General features: G+C 37.7%; 1 protein-coding gene across 4 annotated transcripts in view; it reads right to left on the bottom strand.

The window, feature by feature from the left end:
* PATJ (PATJ crumbs cell polarity complex component) overlaps positions 1–16,998 on the bottom strand; it is a 345,818-nt gene that overhangs the window by 146,116 nt on the left and 182,704 nt on the right. For all 4 annotated transcript variants that reach the window (XM_075998871.1, XM_075998878.1, XM_075998885.1 and 1 more), the window contains one exon: positions 8,050–8,246. In XM_075998871.1, the coding sequence (XP_075854986.1) occupies positions 8,050–8,246 (197 nt within the window). The remainder of the gene's footprint in view (positions 1–8,049; positions 8,247–16,998) is intronic.

The following is a 16,998-nucleotide window of genomic DNA, read 5'->3' as shown; positions in this document are numbered from 1 at the left end:
TGGGCCACATCATGTGCTTTTAAAGCACAACTCATATAGAGTCCAGTGCTGCCACACTGCTCAGCACAATAGGCAAGGTGCTCCTGTACTTTTGTAATGAGGACACTGAGACTCACAGACTCTGTGACTTCTAAAAGAGGAGGCCCAGTGAACTACCCTAGGAGGTCAAGGATGACCTGGGGGAAAACTGCAGAAAGAGAAAGAGAGTTTTGAGAGAGGCACTGCTGAAAATGAGTCCTGCCAAACGGCAAGTTTCTTCCCTGGCATACCTTCGTGTCCCTATCTTTCACAGCCTTCCTCAGCAATCTCTCTTTCTTCAATCATCATCATATATTTTTTTCTTTTTTGTTTGTTAATAGCAAGCAAACATCATTTTTACTTTGTTTTTGTGGCACTTTCCCATGATTTTTAGATAATTCAGCTCATTGGAGAGAAGCCACGTAACGCTTTTGTGAGAGCAATAAAGAGGACCGCGGTAATAAAAATTAACTGAGTGTCATTCTCCAGGACAGCAGTAAGAATATAGATTTTTGGCCTAAATATTTCAGCAGCATAAAGAAGTATGACTAAATAATTCAAAACTCTTCCCCTAACAAGCCCAGAGTCAGAAACAAAAATGGCAGAAGTAGAGCTCAAAGACTTCCCAGCGGGGAACAGAAAAGAATGAGGCCACCCAATGTGAAACTAGGTTTTACGTAATGGTCTCTGCAGCCCCAAAATAAACCCTAACTCTATGAAGGAACAGAAAGGTATAGTTCTTTAATTACGAAGTTCAGACAAGCTCTCTTATGGTGTAAGAACAAGCTCAAAAACTGATTATTTTTCTACTTTGGTTAAGAGATGGATATAATTTCACCAACTACATTCTTCTTTAAATGAATTCAAAGTGTCATTAAATTTTAAAAAGAGGAATAACATAGAATTACACTGTGAGAAACTATCTCAGACATTTTAAACTAGTATTGGATTAATTACAATTATCTATATCTATCAAAACTACAAAATGGTAGGAAATTCACTTATTACCTTCTAGAATCATTATTAATCCAGAACCAAATAACTAAGAACATAGATTTTAGAGTCAGAAAAGCCAGTGTTTGCATATTGGTCCTGCCCCTTAATGTCCCAGTTTCCTTACCTGTGAAATGGAGATTAAGAAAACACCTACTCGAATCATAATAAAGCAGATTAATTAAAAAAAAAAAAAGTTCCTACTTCATAGGGTTACTGTAAATGTTAAGAGAGAATGCATGTGAAGAATTTAGCACTGCCTGGCAAATGGTTATGTATTCCATGTTAGCTCAATTCCTAATACAGTACCCCTTATCCCCAATTTCTCTCTCTCTTTTTTATTTTTGTGCAGACAGGGTCCTGTTATGTTGCCCAAGCTGGTCTCAAGTGATCTTCCCAAAGTGCCTCCCAAAGTGCTAGGGTTACAGGCATGAGCCAGCCTGCTCCTTAATTTCTCTTAATGAGCAAGTCTTTGTAACTGAAATTGGATATAAGACAATTGATTACTTAGGGAAGTGATTAGCAAGACTCAGATAGCTACTGGTTGCAATGCTATGACGACAGAGAACTGAACTACGGTATGAGGCTGACCACTCAGCCAGCACCACATTCTTTGGTGACTTACAGAGCTGAGAACTGGGTTGCTGATTATTTTAAGAGTCACAAAATGGGGTGACTTTGGTTTTGTATTTGGGAAGCTCATATTCTGGACTTGCTTACAACATTTATTTTTGTCAGGCTTGATCATCCCATTTTTTAAAACAGCTTTTTTGAGACATACTGACATACAGTAAATCACATGTTTAAAATGTAAAGTTTATAAAGTTTGATATGTTTGACATTTGTGAAACCATCGCCACAATAAAAATTTGATCAATTTATTTTTATACTTTTAGCTATTAATAGCCCATCTCTGTTAATAAAACTATAGAAAAAAATCATTTTATTACAATTTTGAAATCCTTTGCTCTTCTTCCTATTTCTCAAACCAGTGTTTCTACAATGGGATACATTGTTCCACGAGGTCTCTTAGGGCATAATTATGCATTAAGAAATGAAACACATTTTATAAAATGACATCCATGTATAGTAATCTAAAAGTCAATCTAGATGACAGAAGTTTTTTGTTGTTTTTTTTTTGAGAAAAGGTCTTACTCTGTCACCCAGGCTGGAGTGCAGAGGAGTGATCATAGCTCACTGCAGCCTCAAACTCCTGGACTTAAGTGATCCTCCAGCCTCAGCCTCCCGGGTAGCTGGGACTACAGGTGTCCACCACCATGCCTGGCTTAGAAGCTTTTGACTATAAATTATAAGTAATCTTATCCATGGATGCATAAATAAATCCATGGTGATTTATTAACTACTATAACTTCCAAATCATATCCAAAAGATTTCAAAAATAATTCCCTGGCAGAAAGCCAACTAGCAAAGAGTCAAGGCTAAATTGTTGGGACTGGGGTGGTGGTAAGGCTTTCGGGAAGGAGCTTTGCCATGAAGCAGTTGTATGTACTGTGTCAGTCATTAAACTTTTATGGTTTCAGTTTATTCTCTTACAAATAAAGATTACTAGACAATAAGATCTGAGCTTACCTATACCTCTATGTCTTTATCTCTTGCAAATATGAAAGTATCTATGCTTTTTTATTTTTAATAGTTCTTGAATACCACATTATACACATGCAAAATGGCATGCTTTAGTTTTGGTTATCCTGCAGGCAAATGTTACAAAGGGAATGTACTGCATCCTTCCTCTATCTCAAACGGCTCAGGAGCCAGGCAAGACACAGCTCAATATGCTAGCCCAATCAATTGTGCATTTTTTTTTTTTGCCACCCACTCGGTTCCTTCTGGCTGCTTCTGGGACCTGACAAATCACTCCAATTCCCTGCACGGCACTATCAGCTCTTTCTTCCCACACTCACACTACAGGGGAGATTATAAATAAATCCTATATTCATATGACAGCACCATGCCCAGGCCTGTGCATTTTCTGGGACTAATTGCTTAGAGAAAGTCAATACTTAGTGTAAGTCTCATTCCAGTCTACATGGTAATTATATGCTAACGCCTTTTGAAATTAATTCAGTAACCCCTTTACTAGCATTGAAGTAAAGGGTATAAAGAGGCTGAGATTTTATTTAATCACTTTGACTTCTAGGGACTTAATGTAAAATTTCTTCTATGCATGAACTGCCTCATTGATTGACAGAACTTGCTGACTGCTCTCTTGCTGTAACAGTGCAGTCCCACAGCAAAAAAAAAAAAAAAAAACTGCTGGCAAATGTCCTGCCAAAAATTGGTAACGGATAGGGCTCTCATAGAGAAGTCGAGTTACTGGCTTCAAAGATGCCATAATGTATGCTTGGACCATTCTTTCCCTACTTCCTATAAATTATCCTCATCTAACGGTCTAAAAGAAATAAGACCAACTATAAAGAGCAAGAGGTTGTGAGCAAAATAGTAATATAATGACAATATAATAGTGATACATAATATAAGAAAATGATGGAATTATAAAAATAATCATGACACTGATCATTTTACTTTAATTTTTTATGGAGATACCATAAAAAAAAAAGCCCACAGTGTGAGCTGGTAAACAAATACACATGATTTGCTCTACCCTCAAAATCCAGTGATTGTAATCTCAAAGCCCACTCACAAATGCTTTCTACATAATGCAGTGTACATCTGTAATCTACCACACTACAATAGCCAAAGAACAGCTAATGTAACACTGGCTTTTAGCTTTCCCGGTACCTACCATTAACTCGATTTCCTATGCTCAGATCAAAAGCACATTGGATTTGATGTTATACTATATACAAATTCCTCACTTATCACAGAAAAATGACTGAAATTTTTTCTGAGGTATAAAAAGAAGTCAAGGAATGAATTTAATTCCATAACCTAAAACCAAAAAAAAAAACCAAAAACAAAAACAAAAAAACTCATGAGAACCATGGGTTACAACTGCTTAAGAATCCTGCACATATATTTTTTCATCCTCCTAGCTCTTCAGGACATTGTATGTAGCTATTAGATGACTTCCCTCTAGAACACACTTTCAGAGAAAAAGATATTAATATAACAAACCGAAAAAGAACTGAACTACATAAATCCACAAAAAATATTATTTTATGAGTAAAATCATCTGAAATGTATTAAGGTATTATTATGTGCAGATACCGTGGCAAACCTTGATATATCTTCTCTTACTAATTCCCACAACACCCTCTGAGATTGATGCTATACAATCGCTAGACTATAAGCTCTGTGAGAACAGGCACCAGGTATTTTGTTCACCAATGGAGAATTAACATCTTGCTCCTACTGTGCTTGCTGCATGGCAGATGTACAGTGAGATATTTACCGAATGAATGAATAATCTCCATTTGAAAAAGGAGATAGTTGAGGCTTACAGAAGATAAATAACCAAAGATATGTGATACTAGAACTTATATTCCAACAAGTTTTTACTTGTTATTTTCTTTTTAAACTAAACAGTCTTTAGGGGATGGAGAGGAGTTAATTTATTGCTATGTTTAATCTTCATGCATTTACCATCTCTGAATGAAAATAAAGTTGCTGAGTTGAAATGAAAGGGCCAAATTCAGAAAGAGAAAAGAAGAAACAGGAAGGTCCAATAAGGCAAGATGTTAATATTCTTTTTGACCCAGGAGAGCTCTTCCAGCCTTTAGCCCAGCAGGCAGATACCTGAAGTTTCTGTATCTGGGGGAGGAAGCGTGTTTTAATTAACAGTTAACTATTCGCCCTGTTGTCTTACTGCGATATAATAAGACCTATATATTTGGTCTCTGATCTCGGTTCCTAACACAGAGCTCCTAAAACCCTTGTAATTTCCTAAGCAACAGGGGTGGTAGGTGCATCTTTTGTTCTAATATTTGGTCTTTTATCTGGCTTCCTGACACAGAGCTCCTAGTTCTTTGGAATTTCCTGGGAGACAGGAGTGTCTTTTGTTATGAGGCAACTCTTGGTGGATTCTTGAATGGGCGATGATTACTAGAAAGATGAAACCATGACTTAAGTTTGGAATTTTAATCCCCAAGACCCATCCTCTGGAAAGGAGAGAGGGTCTAGAGACTGAGTTAATCATTGATCATGCCTACATGACAAAGCCTCCATAAAAATCCCTGGACTGCAGGGGTTTGAAGATTCTCTTCATCTGACTGTTCATCTGTACCCTTTGTAACATCCTGCATAACAAATGGGTAAATGCGTTAATAAGCAAAGTGTCCCCCTGACTTCTGGGAGCAGTCCTAGCACGTTAATTAAACCTGAGGAGAAGGCTGTGGGAACTTTCAGCCTAAAGCTGGCTGGTCGGACATTCAGGTCACAACCTGGGACTTATGACTGGCATCTGAAGAGGAAGGGGGCAGTCTTATAGGAGTGACCCTTAACCTGTGGGATCTGATGCTATCTCCAGACAGCGTCAGAACTCAATTGAATTAAAGGACACTCAGTTGGTGTCTGCTGGAGAACTGGTTGGTGTCTGGGGGAAAATCCTACACATTTGATGCCAGCTAGTGTTTACTGACTTCCCAAGAGAAGAAAAACTCTCATAATTACGCTTTGTTAAGTGCTTTCTGAAACACAACTAATAACCAAAAGAATTGGGATAACTTCCAAGAACAGTGTGCATTGCCCTGTACACAACGTTGAATTTTGTGTTTGGCTGTTAAACACCCTCGTTACCCTGCAGCACAGCTCATTTGTTACCAGTATCCAATAAAATGTCAGACAGAGAAATAAAATGCCAGTGCTCGGCAGTCCATCTTGAGTAATAATAAGGTAGAAAGAATAGGACTAGAATCTCCGTGTTCCAAATTATAGCCTTTGGAGTGTTTCCATATACCATGCAAGACAGGAAATCTGTGTCTAAGGTACGTATAACACAACAGTGACTTAATATACATGATTCCCTAAAGACTAGAGCATCATAAATCAGGAATCTCAAGGACCTAAACAAACGGGCTTGGTTAAATAAGTGCCATGGGGAACACAGTGTACCTCAGCGGCTAGAGCATGGGGCTTGGGGGCTGGCAAGCCTGGGTTCTTACCTAAACTTAGTCACTTAGATCTGCAGTACTAGGTGTGTTCCTTAACCAGTTTCATCCGTAAAATGGGGGTAATAGTAGTGTTTACCATATTGGGCTCTTAAAAACATTGAATTCACTTGTGGGGGTAGGGAGGGAAAGGGCATTTATTGAAACCTTAAAATCTGTACCCCCATAATATGCCGAAATAAAAAAAAATTTAAAAAAACACAAAACATTGAATTCAAACGTGCGTGGTGCCTAGGTACAGTCCTGGTAGTAACTCAGTAACGGGCTCTTACTTTCACCCTTATTCCCACCACCATAACTTTCGTCTCATCTCTGAGAAGTCTCTAAACATTAGCCAAACGAAATAAACTTGAAGCAGTGAATTTTACTGGTTAATACATAAAGTCATCTTTGACTTCTATTTATTTAATGGTTCTGCTAGTCACTGCTACTATCCAAAGTGGGTCCCCTGCCTGATGCTATATTACAAAAGAACAAGAAAAGTAATCCCAGAAGTGACTTCTTCATGGAAACAGGTTTTAGGTGGGGAGAAGCTACTGGAGCTTGTAAGAAAAATGTGCACTTGACCAGCCGCGGCTGTGGTTATTATTAGGCAAGTCAAATTATAGATGACTGTGAATTCTATTTTGAGTCAGAGTCTGAAGAGGAAACTATGAAGTGCAAAATGAGTAAGCCCTCATTTCACCTAAGCAGTCTGACACTCAGTGTCTGTGATTTAGCGCCCAATGTCCTAATGTTGGAACATTTTATCCAAGAGGCCTCAGAGCACTAGGGCTAACAAACAGCTAAAAGTCAAACGGCCTGACGATGAACCCCGCACCATCACTTACTCTGTGACCTCACCGGTGAGAGAGGTCACGGTGCCTAGTGCCCAATATATATTAGCTGTTACTATCATTAGCATCAGTATATTTTTCATTATGTTGTGCAAATATCTTTTGATGTTTACTTTTTTCCCCCTAGATAGTGAGCTATTTTAGTGAAAGGACTGGATATATTCGTCTCTTTTTCTGTGTCTGATCCTAATAGACACTTAAAAAATGTTAGCTGTGGACATATAGGAGTAACATTTATCAGGTGTGGGGAGGGTGGGAGGGAGGAGGAAGAGATGGGTATATACAACCACAACGAGTAAGATGTGCAATGTTTGGGGGATGGAAATGCTTGAAGCTCTTACTCAAGGGGGAAGAGGGGCATGGGCAATATATGTAACCTTAACACTTGTACCCCCATAATACGCTAAAATAAAAAAATAAATAAAAATAAAAATAACGTAATGAAAAAAAAATGTTCACTGAATGAATGAGTGAATAAACAAGCAAATGAATATGAAACTAAGACAAAATCAGAACAAAAGCCCTGACTTTAAGTTTAGAAAGAATAACTTTTTCAAGTTATTGATGAAATCATCTAGAGAGTAATTCTCAGAGATCAGTCGTCTTCTTAGCTTCTTTTATCTCTATCTTATTTCTAAATAAGGAACATATGTGGTCTTAACCCACATCCTCAATCACACACATCAACTGTTTCTGACAAGTTCACAGGCTTTTGTTGACCCTAACAGCTTCCACAAAAACAAAACAACAGTTATGGTTCATTCAAAACCCAAAGAGCATTTTGATAAAAATGAACAATATCAGATTAATATAGAACCAAATTAGTTTTAAACATTTTTGAATTGATTTTAAAAACCAGTCCTATGCGTTTAATGTTTCCATGATACTTTACTTAAGAGCTCTTAAAATATTTTTCGAGATTAGTGTTTACCCAAGCAGCAAATAATATTTGCAAGCAATAATATGATTTCTGTTCTTCCTTTGGAAAATGATTTTAAGTAGTTGAAGGAAATATGATTTGTCAATGTTCTTCTGTTTCACCTCATGTTCCTGTACACCATTTACTACACCCCTCCACTTCACCAGAAGAGAAATTAAAAACATATGCCTCTCACCTCTAACAGTTCATCTCCAATACGCATTCGTCCGTCTGTTGCAGCAGGTCCTTCTGGGTTAATTCCCACCACAAATATGCTCATGCGTGATCTGTCTTTGTTACCAGCAAGGCTGAGTCCAAGTCCATTTTTATCCTTTTCAAGTTCAATAATGTGCAGTTCTCCAGGCAGATCTGCATATCTTTGCCTGATTTTTTCTATTTAAAAAAATATTTAAAAATATTAAACAGAGCAGTTGAATCTGTATTATCAAGATGTCAGCATTTCCCCACCCTTAATATGATTCTTCTACAATAGTTCCTTTAGTTTTTAACCCTGACTAACATTTTTTCTTAGAGCAATGGGGGTCTCACTACGTCGCCCATGCTGGAGTGCAGTGACTATTCACAGGTGTGATCATGGCGCGCTACAGCCCCAAACTCCTGGGTTCAAGTGATCCTCCTGCCTCAGCCTCTTGAGCAGCTGGGACTACAGGCATGTGCCACCACACTTGGCTCTAGAATGGTTCTTTTCCTCTCCCTCCATAACAAAGGGAAACAAAAACATTAACTGAGAGCCAGATGTGTGCCAAGCCAAGTGTCTGGTTTTGGAGGCACAGTGCTGAACAAAATAGTAATGCTTTCTACTCTTAGGACTTGTGATCCAGTAGGAAAGAAAACAATTAATTCTAAATAATTATATTTCTTTAAAATGTACAAAGGGAGCCGGGCGCGGTGGCTCACGCCTGTAATCCTAGCACTCTGGGAGGCCGAGGCGGGTGGATTGCTCGAGGTCAGAGTTCGAAACCAGCCTGAGCAAGAGCGAGACCCCGTCTCTACTATAAACAGAAAGAAATTAATTGGCCAACTAATATATATAATTAGTTGGGCATGGTGACGCATGCCTGTAGTCCCAGCTACTTGGGAGGCTGATGCAGAAGGATTGCTTGAGCCCAGGAGTTTCAGGTTGCTGTGAGTGAGGCTGACACCACGGCACTCACTCTAGCGTGGCCAACAAAGCGAGACTCTGTCTCAAAAAAAAAAAAAAAAATGTACAGAGGGTACAAAATACTGGGTTATGAGAGCAGAAGCAAGGGGAATTAAGGATGTTGGTTTAATTGTCAGATCTGAATTCAATCCACAAATCTACCACTTACTCAATATCCAACAATGAATACAGTTTCTCTATGGAGTTTCATTCCTTCATCTGTAAAATGGGCATGAAAATATCTATTTCATGGATGTTGGGAAAGTTAAATAAAATACAGGTTTAAGGACTTACAAGCTCATGGCTGATAGGTAGGTGTTCTATAATCCTTTTACTCCATCATCTGCCTCACCTTGCTAACTATACTTTATGGTGTAAATTATCTATTTTAGGATATGGCTGGTTATGTTTCTGTGCAACAAAACAACACGAGCAGATCAGTGTGGGACGACACTGCTATAATCGTGTCACGTGCCCCACGCAGCAAGCACCAACTCGGGCCAGGTGCGCTGCCAGGCCTCAAGGGCTTCATGCCCACTACGGTGCTTGGAAGTAGTCATCTCATCAGCTGCATAATGAGTTGGTAGATTGTGACAGTCTTGGAACTCTTGATGCTCAGCCTAGGCTTGACTTATATTATGTTTGCTGTCCTTAGGAGGGAACCTTGCAAATCGAAAGCCAAGTCAAAAACTTAGTCTTAAGGTACAAGGGAGAGGAAGACAGCCTAGTCCATTCTATCACATTACAGACTTAACAAACACTGCTTTATAAGTGAGTAGATAAATTTAAACTCATAAAAACAACTTTATGCATAAATTTACATTAAAAGAATAAAGCACAAGTGGGGGCTTATTTTAGAAAGAGAATAAATCTGCCTGCTTTACAAAGATTTTCAAGAGAATCATAAAGAACTTTCACTGACCAAGCTTGTTATTATTAAGAATGCATTTAGCAAAATACACAAAGAACTTGTAACATAACAAAAACCATTTTTTATAGCTAGTCAAGTGAAGCCGGGGGTGAAATTAAAAAAAAAAAAAAAGATATAGAGGACTTTAACAAGACAATAGGCTCAACATAGTAGATATAAGAGAACTCTAGAACTGACAGAAAATATACATTTTTGAGAAAACACAGAACAAGTACAGAAACAGACTATGCATCAGGCTATAAAAGAAACTTGAATAACTTTCAAAGAATCATCATCACAGAGGCTGTGTTCTTGGAACACAGTGCAATAAAACCAAAACTATAATTTAACAAAAAGATAACTCTTAAAACTCCATGTGTTTATAAATAAATAAAGATTAGTAAAAAGCTTAAGATTGAAAAAGGAAATTAAGAAATACAGCATTTACAACTGAATAAAAATTATAATTCTAGCTATCAAACTTGAGAGACACAGTTAAAGTAGAACTTAGAAGTCTATTTATGATTTTGAGTAATTCACCACAAAACAAGTTTAAAAATAATAAGTTCAGTGTTATACCCAAGAAGTTGGAAAAATAACTACATAGCAAATGCAAAGAAACAAGAACAGAGAAAATATCAAAGGGCATCTACTAATAAACATAGAACTATTACCACCAAACAAAATAAAACAATACACAAAAGAAAAATACCACATAAAGGTCAATGAAATTAAAACCTTGTTCTTGGAAAACATTAATAAGATAGATGGCAAAAACTGAACAAGAAAAAAATAGATGATACAAATAAATTACAGAATGAAAAGAGGGAAATAACTGCAGACAGGGTTTTTAAATGAAAATTATGATTAATAGTGGCATATCAATATGAACTTATGTCAGCCCATTTTAAAATCTACATTATGCAGGCATATTTCTCAAAAAATTAAAAATACCATACATATTTGGCTGGGCACAGTTGCTCACGCCTATAACCCCAGCAATTTGGGAGGCCAAGGCAGAAAGATTGTTTGAAACCAAGAGTTCAAGAATAGCCTGGACAACATAAAGAGACCCTATTTCTTTTTTTTTTTTTTTTTTTTTTTTGAGACAGAGTCTCGCTTTCTTGCCCAGGCTAGAGTGAGTGCCGTGGCATCAGCCTAGCTCACAGCAACCTCAAACTCCTGGGCTCAAGCAATCCTGCTGCCTCAGCCTCCCAAGTAGCTGGGACTACAGGCATGTGCCACCATGCCCAGCTCATTTTTTCTATATATTGCTTGGCCAATTAATTTCTTTCTATTTTTATGGTAGAGACGGGGTCTCACTCAGGCTGGTTTTGAACTCCTGACCTTGAGCAATCCGCCCGCCTCGGCCTCCCAGAGTGCTAGGATTACAGGCGTGAGCCACCGCGCCCGGCCAAAGAGACCCTATTTCTATAAAAAGTTTTAAAAATTTAGCCAGATGTGGTGGCATGCACTTGTAGTCCTAGCTACTTGGGAGGCTGAGGCAAGAGAAATGCTTATGACCAGGGGTTCGGGGTTATAGTGAGCTATGATCACACCACTGCACTCCAGCCTGGGCAACAGAGTGAGACTCTGTCTCTAGAAACAAGAAACTAAACAGCTGGACACGGTGACTCACACCTGTAATCCTAGCACTTGGAAGGCCAAGGCAGGAGGATCTCTTGAGGCCAGCCGTTCAATTTCAAGACCAGCTTTAGCAAGAGCAAGACCCCATCTCCACCAAAAATAGAAAAAATTAGCCAGGTGTGGTGATGCATGCCTGTAGTTCCAGCTACTTGGGAGCTGAAACAGGAGAATCACTTAAGCCCAGGAGTTTGAGCTTGCTGTAGCTAGGTTAATACCACGGCACTCTAGCCTAGGCAACAGAGCGAGACTGTCTAAAAAATAAATAAATAAAATAAACGAAACAACCCCCCCACCATATTTAGTGCAAGAATAAATGTAAAAACTGCAATTGACTAGTAGATATTACAGAAATTGAAATGATAGTCAAAATTATTTTCTTGCATAACAAACTCAGTGCTAGATAGTTTTACATTTGAATTCTATAAGATTTCAAGTTATAATGAATTTTTACCTTATGTCAATTGTTCCAGAACATGGATAAAACATTTTAAAAAGCTACCTGCCTCATTTTTTGAGGCTGGTAAAATTCTAATTCTGGTTCCAAAATCAAAGACAAATCAACAAAAGAAGATTAGAGTCGTATTTAACTTATGATCAGAGATGTAAAAATCTTTTTCATAAAAAGTTAATTTGTTGAAGTCTACCCCAGTGGGGCTCTTACTGTGGCCAAAGATCACTAGAAACTTCTCATAGCGTAGCTCTGTGATTTTGCCTAACTCACAAGACTGCTAAATCTGTGGGAAGAAACTATAAGACAGTTGCTAAAACTATGAAAGACCTAATAATAGGTTTTTTTTTTTTATAACCTTAGGTATTAGCACATCCCACAGGATCTGTGTTATTCTTGAGTGTAATAGCTGAGGAATGAATATGATTTGAACACATTCATGTTTGGAGAAGGTGTCAAACTGAGAACCAGACAGATCCACCTACTGTAAAAATGATGTTCAAGTAAAACTGCCTGAAGAAATTAGATCTCAAAGATTCTTGGTGGGGAAATTTTTGAAGTTTTCATCAGTATGACCATATTCAAGTGGAGACAGAAGCCAAAATAAAAGAATTTTGGACTGACAGGACAACTGTGGTATAAGCATCAGTTCTTTTTTTTTTTTTTTTTTTTTTTTTTTTTTTTTTTTGAGACAGAGTCTCGCTTTGTTGTCCAGGCTAGAGTGAGTGCCGTGGCGTCAGCCTAGCTCACAGCAACCTCAAACTCCTGGGCTTGAGTGATCCTTCTGCCTCAGCCTCCCGAGTAGCTGGGACTACAGGCATGCGCCACCATGCCCGGCTAATTTTATATATATATATCAGTTGGCCAATTAATTTCTTTCTATTTATAGTAGAGACGGGGTCTCGCTCTTGCTCAGGCTGGTTTTGAACTCCTGACCTTGAGCAATCCGCCCGCCTCGGCCTCCCAAGAGCTAGGATTACAGGCGTGAGCCACAGCGCCCGGCCAGCATCAGTTCTTTTAAAAAGAGCTATCTTGACAATAAATCTTGACTCCAGCTTTAGAAGAACTACAGTGGCCTTGATGGGCAGTGAAAGGAATCACAACATGTGAAATTCCCCAAATAAAAATGTATTGACTTTTAAATAGTTTTGCCTAATGTTATATAATAAAAAAGCTCTTTGAAAAAAAAAACATTTAAAAAGGCAATTTAATTCGAGTGTACCAAAAATATTTAGTTTGAACTCTATGATATAGCCAATATTTGACCATTTTTTGACCTATAAAACCAGCAATTTCATATGATTCAACCTAAGAATATATTATGAAGAAGGGTATACCCCAGAATGCAGGGATAGTTAAATATCAGAAAAGTTTTCAAGGAAAATCACCACATTAGTAAACTAAAGGAGAAAGCTGAAAGATTATGTTATTAGATGGAGAAAAAAGCATGTGATAATGCATACCTATTTAAGATTAAAAATCAAACAGCTGGCAAAATAGAAGGATACTTTCAAACTTAAATTTATAAATAGAAAATATAACATGAGAAGATACTTGCAGTAATTTAAGTCAACAAAGAATTAATATACAGGGAACTCGTACAAATAAGTACAAAAAAATGGTAACCCCAATAGAAATCTGGCTAAAACATACATTCTTAAAAGGCTGACAGACATGTAAAGAAATGCTCAGATTCTTTAGTGATTATGTATGGAAATGCCAATGAAAATGAGATATCAAAATATTAAAGGAGACATTAAGTAAATGAGATATATACCATTGGGCTGGCAAACACACGAAAGCTGGACCATTAAGCCTTAGTGGAGAGGTGAGGGCATGCTCCACAGCTGGGAGTGCTGACTGGCCAGCCATTCTGGAGAGCAGTTCAGCACTACTTATCAGATGAAGCTTATACACACTCTGTAAAGCAGCAATGCCCCTCTTGGGTATACATATCCTAACACAATTTTTACACAGGTCTCAAGGGGACAATGGAAGATGTTCACTGTAATGTTACCTGACATAGCAGGAGGTGGAGGTAATCTGAATGTTTGTCATTGGGAGAGAGGACACATGAAATGTCGTGGATGGACATCAGAGTGTATTATCAGCACTCAGAAGCAATTAATTAGAAGTAGCAACACGAAGAGATTTTTAAAATAGTGCTGAATGAAAAAGGATGAAAACAGAACAAAATCCATATCACTTATGTAATATCATTAAGCAAGTCAGGATTACTACATTAAAGAACCTCATAATGCATATTTTGGAAGCACATACGCAAAGAGACAAACAAAACATTTAACACATTAGAATGGTTACTTATAGAGGGCGAAAAGGAACAGGAATAAAAGAGAGCAAAGAAGAACCAAAGACCTCAAGCAGACCAATGTGGGTGGCGTGCCATAAAGTAAGGATTATTTTTCATGCAAACCTCTGCCCCTGAAGACTGAAAAAAACCAATGATGTTGAGAACGGAATTTGTGTTGGATTAATTTAAAAGGCTTCCAGGTTCAAAACTCATTTGATCTATACAACCTTTAGAGGAAAAAAGTAACTTTCGTGGCCATTAACTATAGATGGAATTGCTTAGACATATAAATGATTAATGACAACAGAGATGTTCTCTTGGTAAAATATGGCTCCCTTACAACTGGTGAATAACCAAATTTACTGTGCTATGAACGACGAATCTCTTATCCCATGTTACTGCGGCAGAGAAGAGAGAGAGAGGGATAAAGGTCAGAATTAAGATCAGGTCCTAGCCAATCTCTTAGACTAATCACCGAAACTCTAGGAACTGCAGATTTCTTATTTGTAAATGGGGTTTTTGCTTTAAAAGTAGATGTCACCTAAAAATACCTAGGACATAGAGGTTCAAATAATGTTAGGGGGAAAAAGAAAACCATGATTTTCTTTCCACGATTTAGTTACGTTGAGTTTTTAAGTTAGTCTTAAGTTGATGACAAAGTTACTCGTTTCTTAACTTTGTCTTGAGGAAAACTAGGACTCGTGAAAGGAAGCCAAGTTTCCCCCCAGAAGGCAGGAAGAAAAGCCACACAGCCCTTCCATGGGAATTGTCAGAGGAAGGGGCTGACATCATTCTCCTCCTGATTCTCTTCTGAGTTACTCATGTGAGGAGACCCTGAATCATCTTCTGCAGGTAGAGAGAAATACCATTATTGGATCAAATGTTTATCTCATGGTATGCGGGCCACTGAGGCAGCTTTAAAATTGTGTGCTAGTCATGTGTGGGATAAAAACTCTTTCTATAGTTTCAGTTTGGGAAAACAAAGTTCTGGATATAAATGATTGCACAATGTGAATGTACCTAACACTGAAAATACACTTAAAAATGGTTAAAATAGCAAATTTTGCCACTTATATTTTACCACCCTATCAATGACTTAAAAATTGGTTTCCTTACCAATATTCCACCAAGGGACTAAGGTATTATTATTATTATTACTTTTTTTTTTTTTTGAGACAGAATCTCACTCTCACTCTCTGAGTCAAGGGATTTTTGACTCAGAAATGGGTCATGTTCAGACAATCTGTGCCAAAGAATAATATATTAATATTAATACAAAAAGATGATTGAGAAACTAGTAAGAAACAACCAGTGTCACAAATAGATGACTATAAAATAACTGTCACACTGTTTATGTTTATCTGGGCTAGAGTGCCATGGCATCAGCCTAGCTCACAGCAACCTCAAACTCCTGGGCTTATGTGATCCTCCTGCCTCAGCCTCCCCAGTAGCTGGGACTACAGGCATGCGCCACCATGCCCAGCTAATTTTTTCTATATATATTAGTTGGCCAATTAATTTCTTTCTATTTATAGTAGCGACAGGGTCTCACTCTTGCTCAGGCTGGTTTCGAACTCCTGACCTTGAGCAATCCTCCCACCTCGGCCTCCCAAAGTGCTAGGATTATAGGCATTAGCCACCATGCCCAGCCTATTCTGACTTTTTGAAACCAGCAGCTTTATTTTTCTGGTCAATATTTTTGATATTACTATGATCCCATTTATTCTATGAACTAATACTGGTTAAATCCAAATTCATATCAAGTTTGTGATACAAAGCAAATGCAATACTGAGTTTGTTTTCAAGGACTTCAAAATCTATCGCTGAAGACAAGCATACATATAATTAGTTATAATTCAGAGAAATTAAGAGCTATGAGAAAATACTGGCAGCTGAAGACACTCATCTATTTTAACGAGTCATCAGGAAAAACAACTATTTTTTTTTTTTCTTTTTTTTTTTTTTATAGTACTACGTATCAGTGTATGGAAAAACAACTAATATCTGCAAACCACACTGTCCATTACAGGTATTCCAATCAACTCTCAATCTATTGGTCAAGTGTACCTTCTACTGCATAATGCCAAGGCCTCATTTTAGTTGACATTTCTAATACCACTCCATCTAGTTTTTCTGACTTTATTTGCATAAACTCTAACAAAGGAGTTATTCAGCTTTCCTTAACATTTTTTTCTTGGTTTTTTTTTGAGATAAGTTCTCAATTTTGTCACCCCAGCTAGAATGCAGTAGTGTCAGCACAGCTCACTGAAACCCCAAACTCCTTGGCTCAAGCAATTTCCTGCCTCAACCTCCTGAGTAGCTGGGACTATAGGCGTACACCACTACGCCTGGCTAATTTTTCTATTTTTTATAGAGATGGAATTTTCTATTGTCTAGGCTTGTTTTTTCTTTTGTGGGAGAATGGGATAAGCTCAACAGAATAAAGGTCAGGGGAAAAAAACAAAACAAAACCCTGGAACTTGAAAGAGTGGACAGAGCATGCTCATAGTTACGAGACTTTAATAACAACTTATTGGGGATCTGCTAAGTTGCAGAAACTAGGTTAAAATTTTTCTATAAATTTTCTTCTTTCCTGCTAAAAACTACCATATTATATAGGTATTATTTTTTTTTTATTTTATTTTTTAAAAATTTAAACAGGTTTTT

The sequence above is a fragment of the Microcebus murinus genome, chromosome 2, assembly GCF_040939455.1.
Source record: "Microcebus murinus isolate Inina chromosome 2, M.murinus_Inina_mat1.0, whole genome shotgun sequence".
Taxonomy (NCBI): domain Eukaryota; kingdom Metazoa; phylum Chordata; class Mammalia; order Primates; family Cheirogaleidae; genus Microcebus; species Microcebus murinus.
This window is presented reverse-complemented; position numbering and strand designations above follow the sequence as displayed.